Source organism: Nannospalax galili, unplaced genomic scaffold (genome assembly GCF_000622305.1).
Source record: "Nannospalax galili isolate Female #2095 unplaced genomic scaffold, S.galili_v1.0 scaffold7, whole genome shotgun sequence".
In the NCBI taxonomy this organism is placed as follows: domain Eukaryota; kingdom Metazoa; phylum Chordata; class Mammalia; order Rodentia; family Spalacidae; genus Nannospalax; species Nannospalax galili.
In genome coordinates this window covers 8,608,306-8,628,553 of record NW_008359081.1, presented here as the reverse complement: position 1 = coordinate 8,628,553, position 20,248 = coordinate 8,608,306, and the positions used below count along the sequence as shown (strand labels likewise).

At 38.5% G+C, this 20,248-nt stretch overlaps 1 protein-coding gene across 6 annotated transcripts in view; it reads right to left on the bottom strand.

Moving 5' to 3' along the window:
* Gk (glycerol kinase) overlaps positions 1-20,248 on the bottom strand; it is a 92,501-nt gene that overhangs the window by 25,782 nt on the left and 46,471 nt on the right. For 3 of the 6 annotated variants that reach the window (XM_029558438.1, XM_029558440.1, XM_008822728.3), the window contains 7 exons: positions 17,449-17,558; positions 16,682-16,748; positions 15,628-15,645; positions 13,597-13,632; positions 12,948-13,015; positions 4,983-5,025; positions 4,202-4,282 (listed from right to left, as the gene is read on the bottom strand). In XM_029558438.1, coding sequence (XP_029414298.1) covers positions 4,202-4,282; positions 4,983-5,025; positions 12,948-13,015; positions 13,597-13,632; positions 15,628-15,645; positions 16,682-16,748; positions 17,449-17,558 — 423 coding nt within the window. The remainder of the gene's footprint in view (positions 1-4,201; positions 4,283-4,982; positions 5,026-12,947; positions 13,016-13,596; positions 13,633-15,627; positions 15,646-16,681; positions 16,749-17,448; positions 17,559-20,248) is intronic. The other 3 variants (XM_017795507.2, XM_029558439.1, XM_017795506.2) reach the window with 1 other exon arrangement.

Here is a 20,248-nt window from a genome sequence, read left to right as displayed (position 1 = left end):
CATTCCTGCGTTAGATTTTGTTTGATCATGATGTATTACTTTGTTAAACACAGATTGATTTTATTAAAACTTTGCTAGAATTGTTTTGCGTGTAAAACTTCACGAGGAACATTAGTTCTCAATTTTCTTTTGTTGTGCTTGGTTCTGGGGTATGAACAACGCCATCCTGTAAAGTAAGTTGGGAAATAGTCTTCACTTTATGGGAAAAGTTGTAAAAATTGTGACTGTTTTCTAAAATACTTGGTAGACTTCCTCAGTGAAAACCTCTCTACTGGGTATTTTCTTGTAGCATGGTTTTTAAACAGAAATATATTTATTTAGGATTTGTAAATTTATGTGTATGTGTGTATATGTATTTATATGTATACATATTTATATGTGTGTGTGTGTGTGTGTGTGTGTGTGTGTGTGTGTGTGTGGCTTGTTTGTCTTTGTACTTGTGTATGGGCACATGTATGGAAGTCAGAGCAGAATTTGTAAGAGTTGGTTCCCATCTTTCATCATGTGGGTTCTAGGGATTGAACTCAGTTCACCAGGCTTTGCAAGAGGCACCTTTACCTACCAAGCCATCTCACCTGCCCAGCACTGAGGTTTTGCTGCTGAATAACCTGGATTTGCATCCTGGATCCACTACTTACTGGCTGTCATGGACTAATATCACTTGTCTAATTCCATACTACATGAGTGTAAAATATGAGGAAAAGAGACTGTAACTAGGTATATTGTCTTAATAACCTAAAAAAACTAATGTTCATCTTTCAGCTTTAAAATTCTATAAATATAGCCGGGCATGGTAGCGCACACCTTTAATCCCAGCACTCGGGAGGCAGAGGCAGGCAGATCTCTGTGAGTTCAAGGCCAGCCTGGTCTACATAGTGAGTTCTGGGAGAGCTGGGGCTACAGGGAGACCCTGTCTCAAAAAGACCAAAAAAAAATCTATAAATATAAATAAAAGGGATGCATTGAATCAGAATCATAAAGTACATGCTTCAGATAAGTTAGAACTCTAAGAGTAAAAAGAATGAAAATTTTTTGACAATATGAGAATAGGCTTACATGACTATTGACAATAAACAGGGAAAAATTACAACCTAAGTTAGATTACTAAACAGTTTTGTACACCGATACATAATGAAGCACGCTTAGTTTGACAAGGATTCATTTGGAAGAGAACAAAGTTTTTTAGCGTATGATCCCAGGACCAGTGGTATGAAGAGTAAATGAATAAATTCTCAGGCTACAGTAGCAGAAGCAATGCCTATGGTGGGAGAGAGACAAATCACACTACTGAGTACATGTCAGATTACATGGAGAATAACATTTTCTGTTGGAGAAGAATGGAAGTGTAATAAAAGGAACTCACAACTACTTGGCTTCTGAGCCAGATGTGGTGGTGGTGGTGGTGGTGGTGGTGGTGGTGGTGGTGGTGGTGGTAGTGGTACACACCTTTAATCCCAGCACTCGGGAGGCAGAGGCAGGCGGATCTCTGCAAGATGAAGCCCAATCTGGCCTTCATAGTGAGTTCAAAGCCATCTGGGGCTAAAGGGAGACCCTGTCGTAAAAACGAAAAATGGGGCTGGAGAGATGGTTCAGTAGTTAAGAATACTGACTGCTCTTATAGAGGACTTGTGTTCAATTCCCAGAACCCACACAGTAGTTAACAACTGCCCGTAATTCCAGTTCCAGGGGATCCAATGTCCTCTTCTGACCTCTGTGGGCACTGTACGACATAGGTGCACTTACATATATGCAGGCACAACACTCATATACATAAATAAAAATAAAGTTTAAGAAAAATAAAATAAATTTAAAGCAACAACAACAACAAAACTCCCAAAGAAAGACTATCATGCATCTAAAAAGCATATGAGTGCATGGTACCAGGGAGTTGAGGAAGTTTATACCAGAGGATGAAGACCCAGACAAATTGAGAGTTACCTGCTAGTGTTTGGATAAAAGACAGATAACCTAGGCCCTGGGATTTATAAGAAACATTTTGAATCAGGGCATGGTGGCATAGGGCTGTGATTTCAGCACTCAGGAAGAAGAGAGAGAATTCTAGCACTCAAGAAGAAAAGGGGCTCAGAAGTTTAAGTTCGTCCTTGGATACACAGCAAGTTTGAGGCCTACCTGAAACACATGACACTCTGTCTCAAATAAAGGAAACAGATTGGGATTATATATTCAAACAGAAGTTGGGAGGCGATTATTGAAAAAGAAACAAAAAAATTTCACATTGGGTAAAAGTAAAGACCAGGGAGCCTGCCCTTGGGGCCTTTTCGAGATCTAAAGCACCCAAAATTCTGCCCCTCGTATAAGACAAAACAAAGCATACTATGATTTTCACTACTACAACTAGTACTTCAACTATTGATGACACTGAAGTCCATATTTCATATAACCAGTGCTGTACTAAGTATTCTCCAAAGGCTAGAGGGCTCGTGGAATTCTAAATTCCAAGAAGTGTTAAGATAACTTTAATACACAGATACTTTTGTATGAAGAAAACAGGTTGTGACTGCTGTGGATTTAACTTAGTGGTAAGGCACTTGCCTAGCAGGTGCAGGGGGCGTGGTGCAGGGGACGACAGGGACTGCAGTGTTTATGGGAAGGGATAGAAAAACTGAAATAACTTAACATTCTTTACGCTCTAGACCTAACAACTAAGAAAAAATAATTTCAACTAAAACTAGAAAACTAAATTCTTGACCAAATTATCATCAGGCATTCTAAGAAATTAGTCCCAACAGGTTATCAGTTGGTCATTCCAAAATTAATTGTACAGGATTAGGAATGCAGCTCAGTAGCAGAAATCATGTCTAGCATGTGTGAGGCCCTAGATCTGATCTCTAGTAGTACATAAAAAGATTTAAAATTAATTGTATAGAAAAAAAAATCACAAGACATGTATCTGATTTTACAAAGAGAAAGTTGCTTATTTGGCTTTAAAAATCAATGTTTTGTGGCTAGAGAGATGGCTCAGCAGTTAAGAGCACTGGCTGCTCTTGCAGCGCATCCACATGGTAGCTAGCAACCATCACTAACTCCAGTTCCATGGGATCTGATGCCCTCTTATGGCCTCTAAGAGCACTGCATGCACATAGTGCACTTACATACATGCAGGCAAGACCGGAAAAAAAAAACTTCAAAAATTAAAATAAAAATTAATGTTTTGATTTTTGTTTGCTTTTAGAGTACTGGAACTTGAGTTGAGGGCCTTGAGGCAAAGTGCTCTATCACTGAGCTCTACTCTCAACCCCTCTAAATGTTTCTTGTACAAGTTTATCCCATAGATTTGGGCTGATATACTCTTATTATGATTTGCAAATGTGTATGAAAACAAATGTTTCCTGGAATAAATGGGACAAATCACTTCACCTTCTTTCCCATATCCAGACGTAACACAAAATTGATTTTAATGGAGAGATAAGTGAAGAGAGTTGCTTTGCCTTTCTGTGCCCAATGAAATACCAGGGCATCTTGTTATCAAACTTAAACTTTTTCAAGCTGAATAAACTGCTAGAGAGTATATCAATGCCTTCACCAAACTGCTAGAAAATATGTCAGTCCCATTCATTACACTTTAAAGATAACCCCACATGGTGGTACAGGCAGGCAGATCTCTGTGAGTTCAAGGCTAGCTTGGTCTACATAGCGAGTTCTAGGCCAGCCAGGGATGCATAGTGAGAACCAGTCTCAAAAAAACAAAAACAAGAACAAAAACAAACAAAAAACTTTTAAGGATAGAAAAATTTAGATTACAGAGTAGCTCATTAATATTCCCAAGGTGAAAAAAGTGATTGTTAAATCAGAGGTGATGATATAATGTGGTCTCATAGGAGTCCTGACCCCAAGCTTTGTCCAAGGTTCTTTCTACTTAATCAAAGGCCAAGGAAAATGTGAAATTTTTTGAGTCCTATATATTAAGAAGTATGAGAAAAGATGTTAGAAAATATGGTAATTTTTCCAGGTCTGGTAGGTTACACCTGTAACTCCATCACTTGAGAAGCAGAGGCAGGAGGATTGCTGTAAGTTCAAGGCCAATCTGAGAGGCCTATAGAAAGTTCTAGACTACCAGGGATACATGACAAAATCCTGTCTCAAATCAATGCAAAATAATAACAACAACAAAATAGAAAACAAGATAATTTTCATTAACTTTGAATGTGTCTCAAATCATCCAAAAATCCAAGGAACTTACTTCCAATGCATAATATACTGGTTTGTCTCTGCCGAGTTTATAAGCCACTGTGGTCAGAAGGCCATGTTCAGAAAATACACACTGTAGGAAAGAAAAAAAAGACTTCAGTGGGGAACAACTGAAAATATAGTATAAAAATGTTATTAAAGTTAAAATAGTATAAGATTAATTAATAATTAATAATAAATCTTGGTCAAAATTATTAGCAATAAGAACACAGGCTGCAAAACAATTATTCCTTATTTCAAATTAGATTTTCATTAAGAATTTGGCATGACTGAGGTAAAGTTAGTCTTCTTTAAAAGAGCTAATGCTGACCAGATAGGCTGACCTGGCTCTAGTATCAGATGGACTCACATTGAGGGACTTTGCGGACACAAACTTGAGTCAATAGGCCTTATTCTATATGACAGAATGCATGAAATCTAGTGGGGTTGCTATAGGGCTACAGGTAGGGGAGGTGGTCCAAATATGATCAAAATGTATTGTATGAAATGCACAAAAAAAATCAATAAAAAATAATCCGACATAATCCTTATCTAAACTTCTCATCAACACAAAAGCATACATATAAATTTCAAAGAACATAAAATGGCTCTTATTAGAATCATTCAAATTTTGTGATTTTCATCATTTTTACTGAACTAAGCTAAACCATGTTAAAGGCTAACTAAACACTTAAGACTCAAAAGACACATTAGTAGCAAATTATATTCAAGCATTATTTATATGGATATAAAGAAGACTTTCATCAATCTTTTAATTTAAAAGAAAAACCAACCTTATGGCCCGTGTTACACAGTAAGAAGCATCCTGTTCCATACCTATAGATGGCGAATGAAGAACAGGTCAAGTTTGTCAAAAGCAAACGTGAAATCAGTACTACAAATGATGGAAATGGACATTTCACTTGGTACAACAGAAGTCATTTTAGGAAGATATTAGAAAAGTGTTGAAGGCTAACAAACATCACATACTCTATGAATGAGTATTTCAAAGATGAGTCTAGCAAGAAGTGTAATGAGGGCAATTAATGAGAAAAATTGCAGGTATAGGATTTAGCTGGTTTAGCATTAGCCCAGGGGTGTGTTTATAAAGTACCACTGAGTTACAACACATTCAAAATTCAGTCACAGTTATGTCACTAGCAGTCCACATGGATTGAAGCATGATGACTAATAACCATTTACCAGTGGAGTTGGCAAGCTCAGCTCTATCACTAATAATAGTCACAGACTGAGAAACACTCCTATCTTCTGGCACAGTGAAGAGGCTGGGCACAGAGTAGGGGAAAGTGTAGCTGGAAAGCTGGGGCAAAAGTGACATAGAAGGAAATGCTATTTAAGGCTTGCAGCTCTCGTTCTCTCTACAGGATAGTGGATAGTAACAGCAGCGGGATAATCAGAGACAGAACATGGCTTACTCTGTGGTAGCTGACTCTGCAACAAATCTGGCACTTGGACATACTGAATAGTTTTGGCTTGTGTCTGGCAGATAAGCAGCCCAAACTGATGCCAGGAAGGGTTACAGGGAAACAGTTTTAAGGTGAGCAGGGGTAACAAGTCTGCTACAATCACAATTGACTCTGCCTGAGCTTGAGAGTCCCTCCCCACACTGTTGTTATGTTGGGTGCCACCAGGGTTCTATGTTGGTGACATTACAACAGGTGGGATAAGAGACAGTGGTCAGTCCTGGAGCCAGCAGGACTATTGCAGAAGCAACTGCCAGTCAACAGACCCTACTAGCTTCGTTTCTTAAGCAACAAATATAAACCAAGTGCATTTTTTAGCTGACAAATATTTTTTATGCACCATGGTTATGAATAAGAAATATCTCACAATGTTCCATCTCTTGCCACCTACGTAGATTCTTGGCTTGCTTGATGAGCAGGTGACACATTCCGGAAGCATATACTTGTAAAGACATCTGTCAAATAACACTAAGTACAGGCAATACATTTACAAACTAAAGCACATCCACTACTATATTTTTGACTGCCCCATCACTTAAAAGCTATAGATTTCAAGTTAATCTTATTCAATAAATATCCATAGGAGATGGAGAGATGGCTCAGCAGTTAAGAACACTGGCTGCTCTTGCAGAGAACCTGGGTTTGGTTTCCAGCACCCACATAGTGACTAACAACCATTCCTAACTCCAGTTCCAGGGGGATCTGACGCCCTCTTCTGACCTCCATGAGTTTGCATGCGTGTGGTCCACTTACATACATGCATGCAAACCACTCATACACATAAAATATCAAAATTTTTTAAATATTCATTAAAATTGAAGGCCATTTCATGCTTTTTGTGGAGAGCTAGGGATTTTATTAAAAGTAGAAAGAAAGGCACTTAATAAAAGAATAAAAGTACACCCAAGAGCATGTGTCCAGGCTTGCCAAAGAAGAGTTGCAGTTTATTGAAAGCTATTTCTAAGAGGTTTTATGCTTTCTTTCTTTTGATACAGGGTCTCACTGTGTAGACCTGGCTGTTCTGGAACTCACTATGCAAACTAGCCTAGCCTTGAACTAGAGAGATTTGCCTCTGTCTGCCTTTTGAGTGCTAAGATTAAAAGTGTGTACCACTACACCCGGTGATTTTATGATTCTTAAAAATATTTTATTTATATTTTTATTTTATGTATATGAAGTATATTGCTTGCATATATTAAGTGTACCTGTGTCCTGCAATACCTGCCAAGGTCAGAAGAGGGTATTGGATTCCCCTGAAACTGGAGTTATGGACGGTTGTTAGTTGCCATGTGGAGGCTGGGAAATAAACTCAGGTCCTCTGCAAAAGCAGCCAGAGCTATTAACCTCTGAGCTACCACTTCAGTCCCGGTATTATGCTTTTTAAAGGCAAAACATGTACCAATTTAGCGTCCACATAGACACTGTGCACTGAACTGTCATATATAAGACTAAGAATAAAAGTGATGAGTAGGATTAAGACGCTAAAGAAAAGTTAGTATACTTAGTAATTAATAAGTGCTATCAATGTATGAAGAAGTTTCTTTGGTACATTTAGAACAGAACTTTCAAAGTAGTACATGGGCTATTATTTTCCTTTTAAACTGTATTATTCTAACTGGACATGGTGGTGCACACCTTTAATCCCAGCCAGCACTTGGGAGGCAAAGACAGGCAGATCTCTGTGAGTTCAAGGCCAGCCTGGTCTACATAGTGAGTTCCAGGCCAGCTGGGGCTACAGGGAGACCCTGTCTCAAAAAGACCAAAAACAAAATTATTCTATTTTCTCAATTAGCAAGCATATATAGAGTTTTCAGGCTTCATATATAGCCTACCTAATCTGCCTCAAGAATGTACTGTGCTCAAACATCACTGAAAGTCATATGACTTTTCTAACCTCTGCAAAGGTAAAGGTTGCTTTCTATCCTTTATGACTGGCAGATCAGGACTGAGCAATCTAGAGAAGTGTGATTTAAACAGCATGCAGAAGGCAGCGAGAGTGGGCCTGGGAAGAACTGAGGAAGGAGGTGAAAACGACTTTATTATTTCCAGCTGGTGCTCCTGGGGAGATGAACTGCCTACCTTAAGCTCTCATCCCAGCAGCACTGGGAACTGAACCCAGAGCCTCATGAATATTGAAGTCTGTTTCTGACTTCTTTATCTCAAGGCCTCCAACCTCTCTGGAGTATTTCCTCTACCTCTTTCACCTCCAAATCACCTTGTTACAGGGGGAAAAATCTTAACATATTCAACTCACTTCACATTTCCATGAATGTGAAATACATAACCTACCAGTATCACGAAAATAGTCCAAACCCAAATTCTTCTATTGGACTTGTCCCTTACTTTGGCCAAGCCTAACCTTTGGGTTACAAGGCTTCAACCCCACAACTAATTCCTCTACCTTAGCTCTCTAGTGTCATACATATCCCCTGGAGCCTCCCATTCTGTCCCTATCCTCTTAGTCTGTCATTTTTGGATACAGTGGGCTTATACCATGGGCTCTTTGCCTCTAGTAGCTCCTTGCTTTGACACAAGAGCTTCATCATATTGATGGACAACTTAAGTCACATCTAAACATGAGTTCATAAATGTTTGGAAATTCCCCATTGCTTATCCAGAAAAAAGCCCCCTGGCCTGAAATTTACAACTTCACCACATGGTTATTATGATTTAAATGAAATGTCCCCATTGACTCATGATTTGAACATTTGATTCCCAGCTGGTGATGCTATATATTTAGGGAAGTTGTGCATACTTTGGGAGATGGAGCCTAGCAGGAGGATCTACATCACTGGATACCTGTCTTTGAAGGTTGTACCAGGTCCTTGATCTGTCCCACCCCACCACACTTCCATCTGCCATGATGAGAGTTTCTCTAACACACTGTCCTGCCACTACCTTGTTCTTCCAAGTGCATGAACATACACACACACATACACATACTAGCAGGCCATTTTTTTTTTATGAGATAGAATCATGCTTAGTAGCCGACGCTGGTCTGGAACTCATCATATAGCCCAGAGAGGCCTCAAACATGTCTCCTAAGTGCCTGGATTACAGGTCTGAGCCACCAAGCTCACCTAATCTTATTTTCCACCACTTCCCTACCCTAATGTTCTCTACATTCTCTAGATTATCTTCATCTTCCTATTCGTTCCATTGCTCAATGTCTCCTACATGCTACAAAGCATTTTGCTACTGGAATGTTTTTACAAGCTGAGGATCAAGCCCAGGGCTTTGTGCCTGCTAGGTATGCACTCTACCTCTGAGCTCCATGCTGAGTCTGTTAACCTAATCAATTGTGATTTTTCTTGCCTCACTTTGAAAGCCAACAGCATTATTTCAAAAATTTCTTATGTCATGCAAGTTCTAGTTTATAAACCATCAACAGGGTGTCTGTGTTATTTCCCCTCAGGGAGAAACGCGCAATCAAGATCTTCTGATTTGCTGTTTCCCTCCTCCAACCTGCAATAAATACAGAGGCACTCAAATAAGTACCACCTAATTTAATTAGTAATTAAAGCCTGGGCTCACAATGGTCAAGGAAGAAAGACGGGATGAAATGGGGGCTATTTTATTGGGTCACTACCATGTACTATATACTGTGCTAGGCACTTGGCATATACAGATAGCATCTGATTTACTAGCATTAGTGTTCCTGGCAGACGAGGAAAGAAAGGAAAAATAGCTTGCTTTTCTATGACGCTTGATTCAGTTGCCTGGAATTCTGATTCAAAAAAAAATGTTTTCACATTTAAGCTGACTCAAATGCTCTTTGGTCATAACCTCAGGTCAACACAGTATGTGAAAATTTTTCATATCCCCTCTTCCCAACAAATTCACTCAAATAAGGCTACCTTTGCACATGAGAACTGCTGATCTGTTGAATTACAAGAACATGTGTTTTAGGACTGCTAGATATTTCATTATTTACAGAAAAAGAACTTAATCACCTAAGTCAAAACTAATGAACTAATGGTGGTATGTACCTGCAATCTCAGCATTATAATCCCAGCACTTGGGAGGTGAGAGCAAGTGGGCTTGGCTAACCTCAGCTAAACAGTAAGTCCTAGGACAGCCGGGGTTAAATGATACTCTCAAACAAACAACACACACACACACACACACACACACACACACACACACGCACGCACGCACGCACGCACACACATACACAAAATGAGAGAAGCAAGATGCAGCAATACATACTTGTAATCTGAACATTTGAGAGGCTGACACAGGAGGATGATAAATTTGAGGCTAGGCTGAAATAGATAGTGAGCTCCAGGCAAACCTGGGCTACATAGAAAGACCCAGTTTCAAAAAATAAAAATAACTTTGGGACCAGAGAGATGGCTCAGTGGTTAAGAACACTTGCTATTCTTGCAAAGGACCTGGGTTTGGTTCCTAGCACCTACATGGCACCTCAAAACTATCTGTAATTCTAGTTCCAGGAGATTCACGACCCTCTTCTGGCCCCTGTGGGCACAAGGCACACACATGGTATATATACATACATTCAGGCAAAACAGCCATATACATAAAATAAAAATAAATCTTAAAACAAAAACAAAACCCATGGGGCTGGAGAGAAGGTTCAGTGTTTAAGAGGACTGGCTGCTCCTGAAGAGGACCCAGGTTCGATTCTCGGCACCTACATGGCAGCTAACAACTGTCCATAACTCCAGTTCCAGGGGATCCAATGCCCTTTTCTGACCTCCGTAGTCATTGCATGACATGGGTGCACTTACATATATGCAGGCAATACACTCATACACATAAAATAAAATGATAAATGAAATATTTTAAAAACAAAAACAAAATCCAAAGCCAATAACAGAAAGTCCTAATGACAGAGTTAGGAAATCCTTATAAGAAGAACCATTCAATATAGTCCCCTTCCAAGAGTACACAGAAACATTAGCACACAGTAGTTAAGAGCCGCAGCTGAGGAACAGGATGAACTGAGGTCCAAATATCATGTCTCCAACCTGCCAGCTTCAGGACATTCATAAACTAGTTGTCTTCTCTAAATCTCCATTTCCTGATCTATAAAATAGAAATAATAGGAGTCCCATATAATAGGTTGTATGGGGACTAAATGGTGATCTCTGAAGTATATAGAGCATTATATATAACACAGTCATCATTGTCTGACCATGCATCATAATTATCACTATTGTTTCAGCTTTGGAGAGATATTTTTTCTGCTATTCCATATATATAATTGGCAGGTGCTTTTTTCAATATTCAAAAGGTTATGTCTAAACAGTGTACATAATAATAAGGCAACAGAAAGAAGAAAGACGCTGAGAATCAGCATAAGAAGGCATAGGCTTAGGCTGTGCCTCTGAGCCAAGGTTATGCCCTTGGGTAAGCACTAATCTCTGCCAGCACTCCTTTTCTCATCCTAAAGTCAGTGTCCTACATGACTCTGCATGACTGAGTACTGCATGGAGGCAATGTTTTTTCTCACATTCATGGTTCCTAGATTTCACAGATACATAAAATCATATGTGTGTCTATATGACATGAAAGTAGATGTGAAGCTCTTTATGACAGGGGAACAAAAGCACTAAGAGGAGAGTTAGGAGGGGAGAAGTGGAGGGTGAGGTTATAGGGGAGAAGTATGTTCATCATGCAATGTATGTTTGTATAAAAAGTTATACAATAAAGTAAAAAAAAAAAAAGAATGGTGGGAAAATATATCAAGTCTCTATTTCTTTCATTCTTCCTGCTGCTTATCAGGAGAGAAACTTGAGATGATGGGGAGGGGAGGGAGAAAGCACAATCTCAGTAAAATGACAATGAATATCCTATAAAAGCATGCCTTGTGTTTGGTTCCGGGGAGAAAAACCTGAGCAGGATAATACGCTGAAAATTATAATGCATATTACTGGTTTTTTTTTTTTAAATCTATTCATACCCCTCCCTTCAAGTCTACCAATTTTGCCTTTCAGGCAAAAAGACAAAAATTTTGGCCCAGTCTGAGCTATACAGTGAGTTGCAAGGGGGTTATATAGTCAAATCCTATCTCAAAAACACCAAAACCAAATATGGATAAAGCAGATTGAGGGATATAACTAAGTTGGCAAAATACTTACTTAATATGCACAAAGCCCTAGGTTCAATCCCCAGCACCTCATAAAATCAGATATCATGGCACATGCAAGTTTGAGGCCAGCCCAGGCTATATAAAACCCTATCCTAAGAGAAAGACAGGCTAGAGAGATGGCTCAGCAGTTAAGAGTACAGGCCTTTTTTGCAGAAGACATGGGTTTGAATCCCAGCACCCACATGGCAGCTAACAACCATATGTAGCTCTAGTTTCAGGGAAATCTGTTGCCCTTTTTTGTCTTCTGCGGGCATTGCATGACATGGGTGCACTTACATACATGCAGACAGTACATGCATACATATATGCATACATATGAAATTTTTAAAAATTTAAAGAGCAGGGAGGGAGGGAGCTGGAGAAATGGCTCAGTGGTTCAGATCATGTATTCATCTTCCAATGTCCCTGAGTTCAAGTCCTAGCACCCACATCTGGTGGATCACAACTGCCTGTAACTCCAGCTCCAAGGAACCCAACATCATCTTTTGGCCTCTACAGGTACTCCACAGACATACACATATACACATACTTGAAAGAAAAAAAGAAATGGATGAATTAAAACCTAAAATTAATAATAATAAAATAAGAGGGCTGGGTGTGGTAGCACATGCCTTTAATCCCAGTACTCAAGAGGCAGAATCAAACAGATCTCTGTGAGTTCAAGGCCAGCCTGGTCTACATAGCGAGTTTCAGGCCAGCTGGAGCTATACGGAGACCCTGTCTCAAAAAGAACCCCGCCAAAAAATAATAATAATAAAATAAAATAAAATAAAAATATCATTGGTGCTGGAGAGATGACTCAGCAGTTAAGAGTACTGGCTACTTCTGCAGAGGACCTAGGTTTGGTTCCCAGCGCCCAATGGCAGCCAAAAAACGTCAGTAATACCAGTTCCAGAGAATCTGTTGGCCTTTGTGGGCATTCCAAGGCAAGTAGTCCACTTACATCATGCAGGCAAAACACTCGTATACATAAAATAAAGTCGTTTTTAAAAGAGAAAGGGTTGGAAGCAAAACCAAATTGTAAAACTTATGTATATATCCATACTAAAGTGACTAAAACATTACATTTTGGCCTGAATGGTCTTCAAAAACATTCCTTTCTTCAAAGGGGAAAAAGTAAACAAAACATCATGCTTCTTAAGTCTATTTCCTAAACTCACGTGTTTTTGGCCTGTCCGTCTTGAAAGCACATTTGTCCCACCAATGCAGCAGATTGGTCCCCCAAACACTGAAAGTATAAATGACAATAAAGAATACTAAGATATTATTTAAAGGGCCATGAGATTTATTTTGGTGGGTTTTTCTTATTTTTTATCAAGGAGTAAAATATAATATGTGTTACATATTTTCCCCATTGGCATCTTCCCTATTTATTAACCAAGATAAAAGGAATGGGAAGGGAGAATTAGAATTCATTTTTCTCTTTTCTTTTTTTTTTCTTTTCTTTTTTTTTTTTCTTTTCTTCTCAAGACATAGTCTCATGTAGCCCAGGCTGGCCTTGATATTTCTTTGGGGGATAGGGTCTCATGTAGCCCAGACTGACGTCTAACTCACTATGTGGCTGAAGCTGGCCTTAAACCCCAGAGTCCAAGTGCTAGTATTACACTGAAACACTGTACCGGGCTTAGAATTTCTTCCAAAGATTTTCAGTGACCCACTCTATGTCACAGAAGGACAAGTGACCGGTGTTGCTGCACTTATTTGTCTTCCCTGGTTCAGGAAAAGGTAGACTGATTAAGGTGGAGGAGCAAAGCCACAATAAACTGGGATGCGGGAGGGGGGTGACAGGAAGATGATGATGAAACTTACCCCAGATATTGGCACACCTTCCAAGGCCCCAGCTTTCTGAATAAAAATTTGAAAAAGGATTAGGAACAGCCACAAGCTTTTGGCTCTACTAACATAACTCTGCTACAGGAATGAACAGAAAAGCAACGTGCCAGAGAATGTGAGCAGACAAGACAAAGCAAGTGTTTCAACTACATGAGTGGTACAGAGACAGACACTAGGAGTATTCCTAGAATGACAAGAAGAGACATGGGATTGGAAGAGGAACATAGAACATTGCACTGGGAGTCAAGAGACACAGGCTCTACTCCTGGTTAGTTAGTGTTAGGCCACAAGCAGGCTGCTGAGACCGCTCTACACAATTTACTTATTTACAAAATGACAACTGCACTAAATGATCATTGAGGCCCGTTAGTGCTTTGATATCACTGTTATTATGAAACAACTAACATATCTTTAAATAGCTTTCAAACTAGCATAGAACTTTTTTTGGAAGGTTGGATTTTATCAACACTTCTTTCTATTCAAGCTGCTCTTAAGAGACAAGAGTGTTTGGCGATTAGGTATTTGTTCACAGCAAACATCATTCTTCAAATTTAGATACACAATAATTAATTATTAATAATGTTTTTATATTGATCAATATGGTCAGCATTCAAAGAAGAAAAAGTGAGACTCTAGTAACCATAAACACTTTATAATACAGTTTTTAAAAACCATATTATAAGGCTAAGGATATATGTCAGCATTAGAGTTATTTCCTAGTGTATGTTGGGCCATAGGTGTGGACCCCAGGACCACAGCAGGAAAATCACTAAGAGACGAAAAAAAAAATTTTTTTTTGAGACAGGGTCTACGTGTAGCCCTGGCTGACCTGGAACTCACTATGTAGACCAGGCGGGCCTCGATCTCACAGAGATCCAATAGCCTCTGCCTCCCAAGTACTAGGATTAAAGGTGTGCATGCACCGCCATGCTGAGCCACAGAGTACATTCTACTGATACTGAGAAATTAGGAGAATTAAGGAATGTGATCCCTGAACTAAAGATGATGTACGGGAAAGAACACTAAATGAAAATTTTGGACTGACTACTTTGCCTGTCATTTGTCAGCAAATAGCCCTGAGAATTGCACTGTCCTATCTGTTAAAGTGAAGGAGGAAAGAACAGGATTCTTCTCATATACATATATATGGAAGGAAGGCCTTCACAAAATAGAAAATGCTCTGTAGATTGTTATCTTCGTTTTGTCATGTTTTGTGATTAATTCAAGACATGCTATTTTCTAAAGTTTTTCTTTATCCAGTGCTAGGGAACAAACCCAGGGCCTTCTGGGGCAAAGAAAAGTAGCCAAGTCCTCTACTCCTGGGAACTATACTCAGTGCAGCCCAAAACCTGCTGTTTTTATTTATTGTATATATTCTTGGAAAAGATGAACCCGGTTATTAATAAAGGATAGACTGAGTGAAAGGCTTAAAAGAAAATCATTAGGAAACCTAGATATGTTTTAATACTGTAAGAAGTCTGCCCATACTTTCAGAGTTATTAAACCTTTAGCAGGATCTATCATGTATTCAGGCATAAAAGCACTCCCTTTTCTTTATGGGAGAGGTTTCTGGAGGATTCCCAGAGGATCCTCTGAGGAAGCATGCAGAAAAAGTGACAGTGCATTTCCAACTAACTGCTCTGAAAGGTTGGTCAAGATAGTATGTGAAATATAAGAATATATTTAAAAACCACATCTAATTTCCCTATTATCCTAAAGCCCAAAGCACATCACTACTGTACTTTGTAATGGATAGCATCCAAACCTCTAGAAAACTACCTAAGAATTTTAGAAGCATCACTTTTAGTCTTAGGGAAAAGTTCAATGAATAAACAAGATATGCTTTCTTTTTTAAAAAAAAAAAAAACTAAAATCTGACTACAATTCATGATATTTTGGAAAGTCATGGAAAATTCTAGATACATCTGTTTAGTGAATGGACTTCTGGAAATGCACTGTATCTTTTCAAAATGAATGGGGAGCATAAGTGGTGGGTAGCCTACTCACCAGGCTATGAGAGATTTTCTATAGTCAGCAAGGCGGAGAAAGGGGGACAGAAGCATAATACTTTAAATGCAAGAGAAAACCAGGCCAATTAAATGTTTTCTTTTGATCATTCTCTGAAACTATTTCAAGAATAGCTTCTTTTGCTCTGACTCAAGTGAGTTTGTGAGAAATTCCACAATGCCTTACAAAGTGTTATTATAAATGGAAATCAAAATTTACTGCTCAAGTTTTATCCTGAGCATTTAGCATTCCATTCTATTTTTATTAACTCTATAATTGGAGTTTTTAATATTTTTCATGGAATGGCCACATCATCATTTGAAATTTCCTTAAACTTGTTCTTAAGTTTTGTCACAAATTCAAATTTTTTATAATCAAATACCAGTTCAAATCCTCCTAAAGGTTTCCATTTCTGATATTTAACTACAGGATCTCAATGATACTAAACACACTTACTTGTTTTTTCCCCTGGGTTTCAGTGAAAGCAATAGTAAAAGTGTCCATAATGGAAATCACCTAAATTTGCAACCTAATTCAGAAGCAGACTCTTTGCTTTCAGTTTCTTTGTGAAATTGTTCTCAAACTGACAAAGAATGAGATATATAACAATGGTTTAGCCATTAGAAAGAATTACATAGGAAAAAGAAGACTATAAAACATGGACAGTACCTGCTCTAAATTAAAAGCAGACATCACAGTCACTACATAGTAATGTGGATTGAAAGGATAAACTGGCCCAAACATTGCCACTCCTCTGTTTGGAGTTAGGTTATCTATAATATTTGAAAAATAACATTCAAAAGACAAAAAATAGTTACTCAAAGAAAAACTGAAATTTGTAAATATAAAATCAACTGGTAGGAAGGACCCTAAGGTTTTTAGTTATACAGCTATTTAAAAACCATTAAATTCTTATTTTATGTTCTATAACCATTCACAGAGAAAGTCCAAAACCCCAAAGTACAAAACATAACAAAACTGACTATTGAATTCTGAATGGTAAAGTTATTTTCTTTATGAAAGCCCCTTCTCCCATTATTTTGGGTTTTTTTACCATTAGGCCGTAGATCTCAGAAGAACTCCGGACATTGGGAAGAATTTCCATTGGAATTCCAAAAAATCTGAAAAACAATAGCTTTGGGTACATAACACTGTTTTGAATAAACACAGAAATACTTACATGCATTCAATGGCAAAAATACAAATAATTAGAAAATGGGTGCATTTGCGAATAGAATTTAATAGCGATAAACATATTAGCTAGCAGAACATAGCTGTATGTTTGGGTATTTAGTACTCCAACTTGAAGAAATTAAATCAATAAAAACAGCGAACTCAGAAAGCAGAGAACTTTCCTAAAAGAAGCTGATTCACAAAGAATAGTTAATAGGACCAATTTATTCTATGTATAATATAGTCTCCTTTACAAAACACAAATAGGGCCAGATGGCTAGGCGGAAAAAGGCACTTGCCACCAAGTCTGACGACCTGAGTTTAATCCCTGAATCCCACATGTACATGGTGGCATGTGTACATGTATGCATACACACAATAAATAAATGTTAAACATACACATGATAGAAGCTACATGCCTCTAATCCTAGCATTAGGGTGGCTGAGGCAGGATGATCACAAGATCAACACCAGCCTAGACTACAGTTTGAGACCTTATATCAAACAAAACCAAACCACAATATAGACTTGCATACTACGGCTGATAACAAAAATTAAATTTTTGTACTCCATTGCCATGTGAAAACAATGATTCAGGTAATAAATGAGGTACGGGGAAAACTATATTTAGGTCAAAACACAACTTACTCGCAGAGCTCTTTATCCCATTCCAAAGAATGAATGTTGAAAAGCATTGTCCTACTTGCATTGGTTACATCTGTACAGTGGACACCTCCATTGACTCCTCCTGTCAAACTCTAGACAGAATGAAGGGGACAGGTTACATCTGAATTGATCTGCAGCTTCACTTACGTATTGTTCAGGGCACTTAGCAGCAGCAGAGCACATGTAGCAGAAAAGAGTATTTCGATTACTGACTTACCTAGTACTCAGCAGCCTAGAACTAGATTTCCTAGAATGGAAATACAGTGTGAGCTAATTTTAAAATATCTACCAGCTGGGCAGCCAATCTTAGGCGATCTGAGCTAATCCCTGGGACCCACTGGGTAGGAAAGAAATGACTCCTAGAAGTTGTCCTCTGATCTCCATATGTACACTACAGCATTCATGTGCCCATACACACAAATAAATATAATGAATTTTAAATGAGTAATAGCTACATTTAGAACAAAGAAAGAAATAGGAGAAATTGATGTCTTTATATTCTTTAACCAATTTATCTAAAAATTGTTTGAACATATAGTCAATACAAATTGTTACTATTAAGACATATTCTTTCTAATTTTTGTCTTAAATCTGTGGATTGCAGTGTGCATTTTATAATCATAGCATATTGGGATTCCCACAGACTGCACGTCACATATTTACAGTGTGTCAGTGGCTAGTGCATTCATGCAATTCTAGTTACTTTCCAGTTTAAAAAGTCAATTTGATTTCTAACCTTTTATCTTTGGAAAATTTGTAGTATCATAAAATTTGACTAGATGAAATAGGTGGAAATGCTTGGTCCTATAGATTTTAGAGAACCTCGTGTTATCAATTTTTTTAACAATATCTTTTTGGACACATCTGAAAGCAGAGGTTTTAGTTCTCTATACAACACCCTCACTCAGAAATTGGATTCAATACTGCCTTCCTTCATGTGGAAGCAATAAGCGGTAAGAAAAGCAAAGGTAGAAAACAAGGGTAGATAACAGCATCCCATGAGGATGGGCAAAATGTGTTTCCTCCTGTCTCCTGCAGCTAGCTCAGGGTTCCCGCATCCTGCCGCGCTCTGCTTCAAGGCAGTTTGCCAGAGCTACTCCTTCCACTGTGACTGACATAAGAACAAACAGCTGACCTCTACAGAGCAGAGCACAAAGTACACCTACTCTGGCCAAGCACATGGAGGGATGGAGAAGGCACCTCTTCCAGGAAGTCGTGCCGAAAGATCTGCTCTGTGGTCTCCACAAGTGAGAATAAGGACAAGATTGGCTTAAAGTTCCCCCGAATGTTGAAAAAGTTTATGCTTACTGAAGGATTTACAAATGAAATTCTGTTTCGGATGTGCATTAACATTCTCTATGGGGATAAAGCATATGAGAGTATAACTGAAACAACACTGGTACATAGGTTGATGAACTTTGCATCTGGCTTACTGTTGGAGACATTTATTACAGTATGCCTCAGACATTTAAAAAATGCCCATCGCTGGGCAAGGTGGCACACGTCTTAAATCCCAGCACTCAGGAGGCAGAGGCAGTGGATCTCTGTGAGTATAAGACTAGCCTGGTCTCCATATTGAGTTCTAGGACAGCCAATGGTACGTAAGACCCTATCTCAATTAAAAAAAAAAAGAAGAAGAAGAAACCCAGGCATAGTGGTAACACTTGGAAGGAGGTAAAGGCAGAAGGATCTCTGTGAGATGGAGGCCACCCTAGCCTACATAGTGAGTTCCGGGTCAGCTGGGACTACAGGAAATGAAAAAAATGGTGATGCATGCCCTCAATTCTAGCACTTGGGTGGCAGAGACATGGGATTCCAGGGCAAGATAGTGAGACCCTATCTCAAAAAAAAAAAAAAGTCTGGTCCAGTGTGTCAGGGAGCAAGCAATCACAAGGCAAACTGTGAGGGTGAAGGAGACTAAGGAATGGAAATAATGCAAAGACAACACTCATGTATGAAGTGCTCAAAAACAGAACAATAAAAAGAGAAAAAACAAAAGGAGAGAGCACAAACCACAAGGCATGTGCTTATGTATTTTAAATATATATATTGCAAGTCGCTAGATACTGTGGCACATGCCTGCATCTCAGCACTCAGGAGGCAGAGGCAGGAAGACTGCTACAAGGTCAAGGCCTACATCATCTGCATAGTGAGTTGCAGGCTAGTCAGGGCTATATAACAAGACCTGTCTCAAAAAGCCAAAAGGGAAAAAAAAAGATAAATATCTTACAAATGTCTAAAATATTAATTTCTCCTGATCTGTGTTCCGCTCACACAAAAAGCTAAAAACATAAACAACTACAATGTTGACAGTGAATGAGAAAAGTAGCCTTGGTGTTTTATAGTGTTAAATAGTTACTTCTTAATAATCAGATACAGATTAGAGATGCATGTGCCAACATCTCAGTGTTAGTAGCAAAAACAATGAGTCTTTCTGCAATGAACAATATATTCTAAAATGAAATGGAGATCATTTTTTAAAGGTTAAAAATTCATTCAACTTTATGTCTTGGTGAATGAGAAAAGTAGCCTTGGTGTTTTATAGTGTTAAATAGTTACTTCTTAATAATCAGATACAGATTAGAGATGCATGTGCCAACATCTCAGTGTTAGTAGCAAAAACAATGAGTCTTTCTGCAATGAACAATATATTCTAAAATGAAATGGAGATCATTTTTTAAAGGTTAAAAATTCATTCAACTTTATGTCTTGCAGGGCTTATATTGAGTTCAATATTGTATAACTGTATTAATTCAACTGTGAACCTAGAAACCACTTGTGA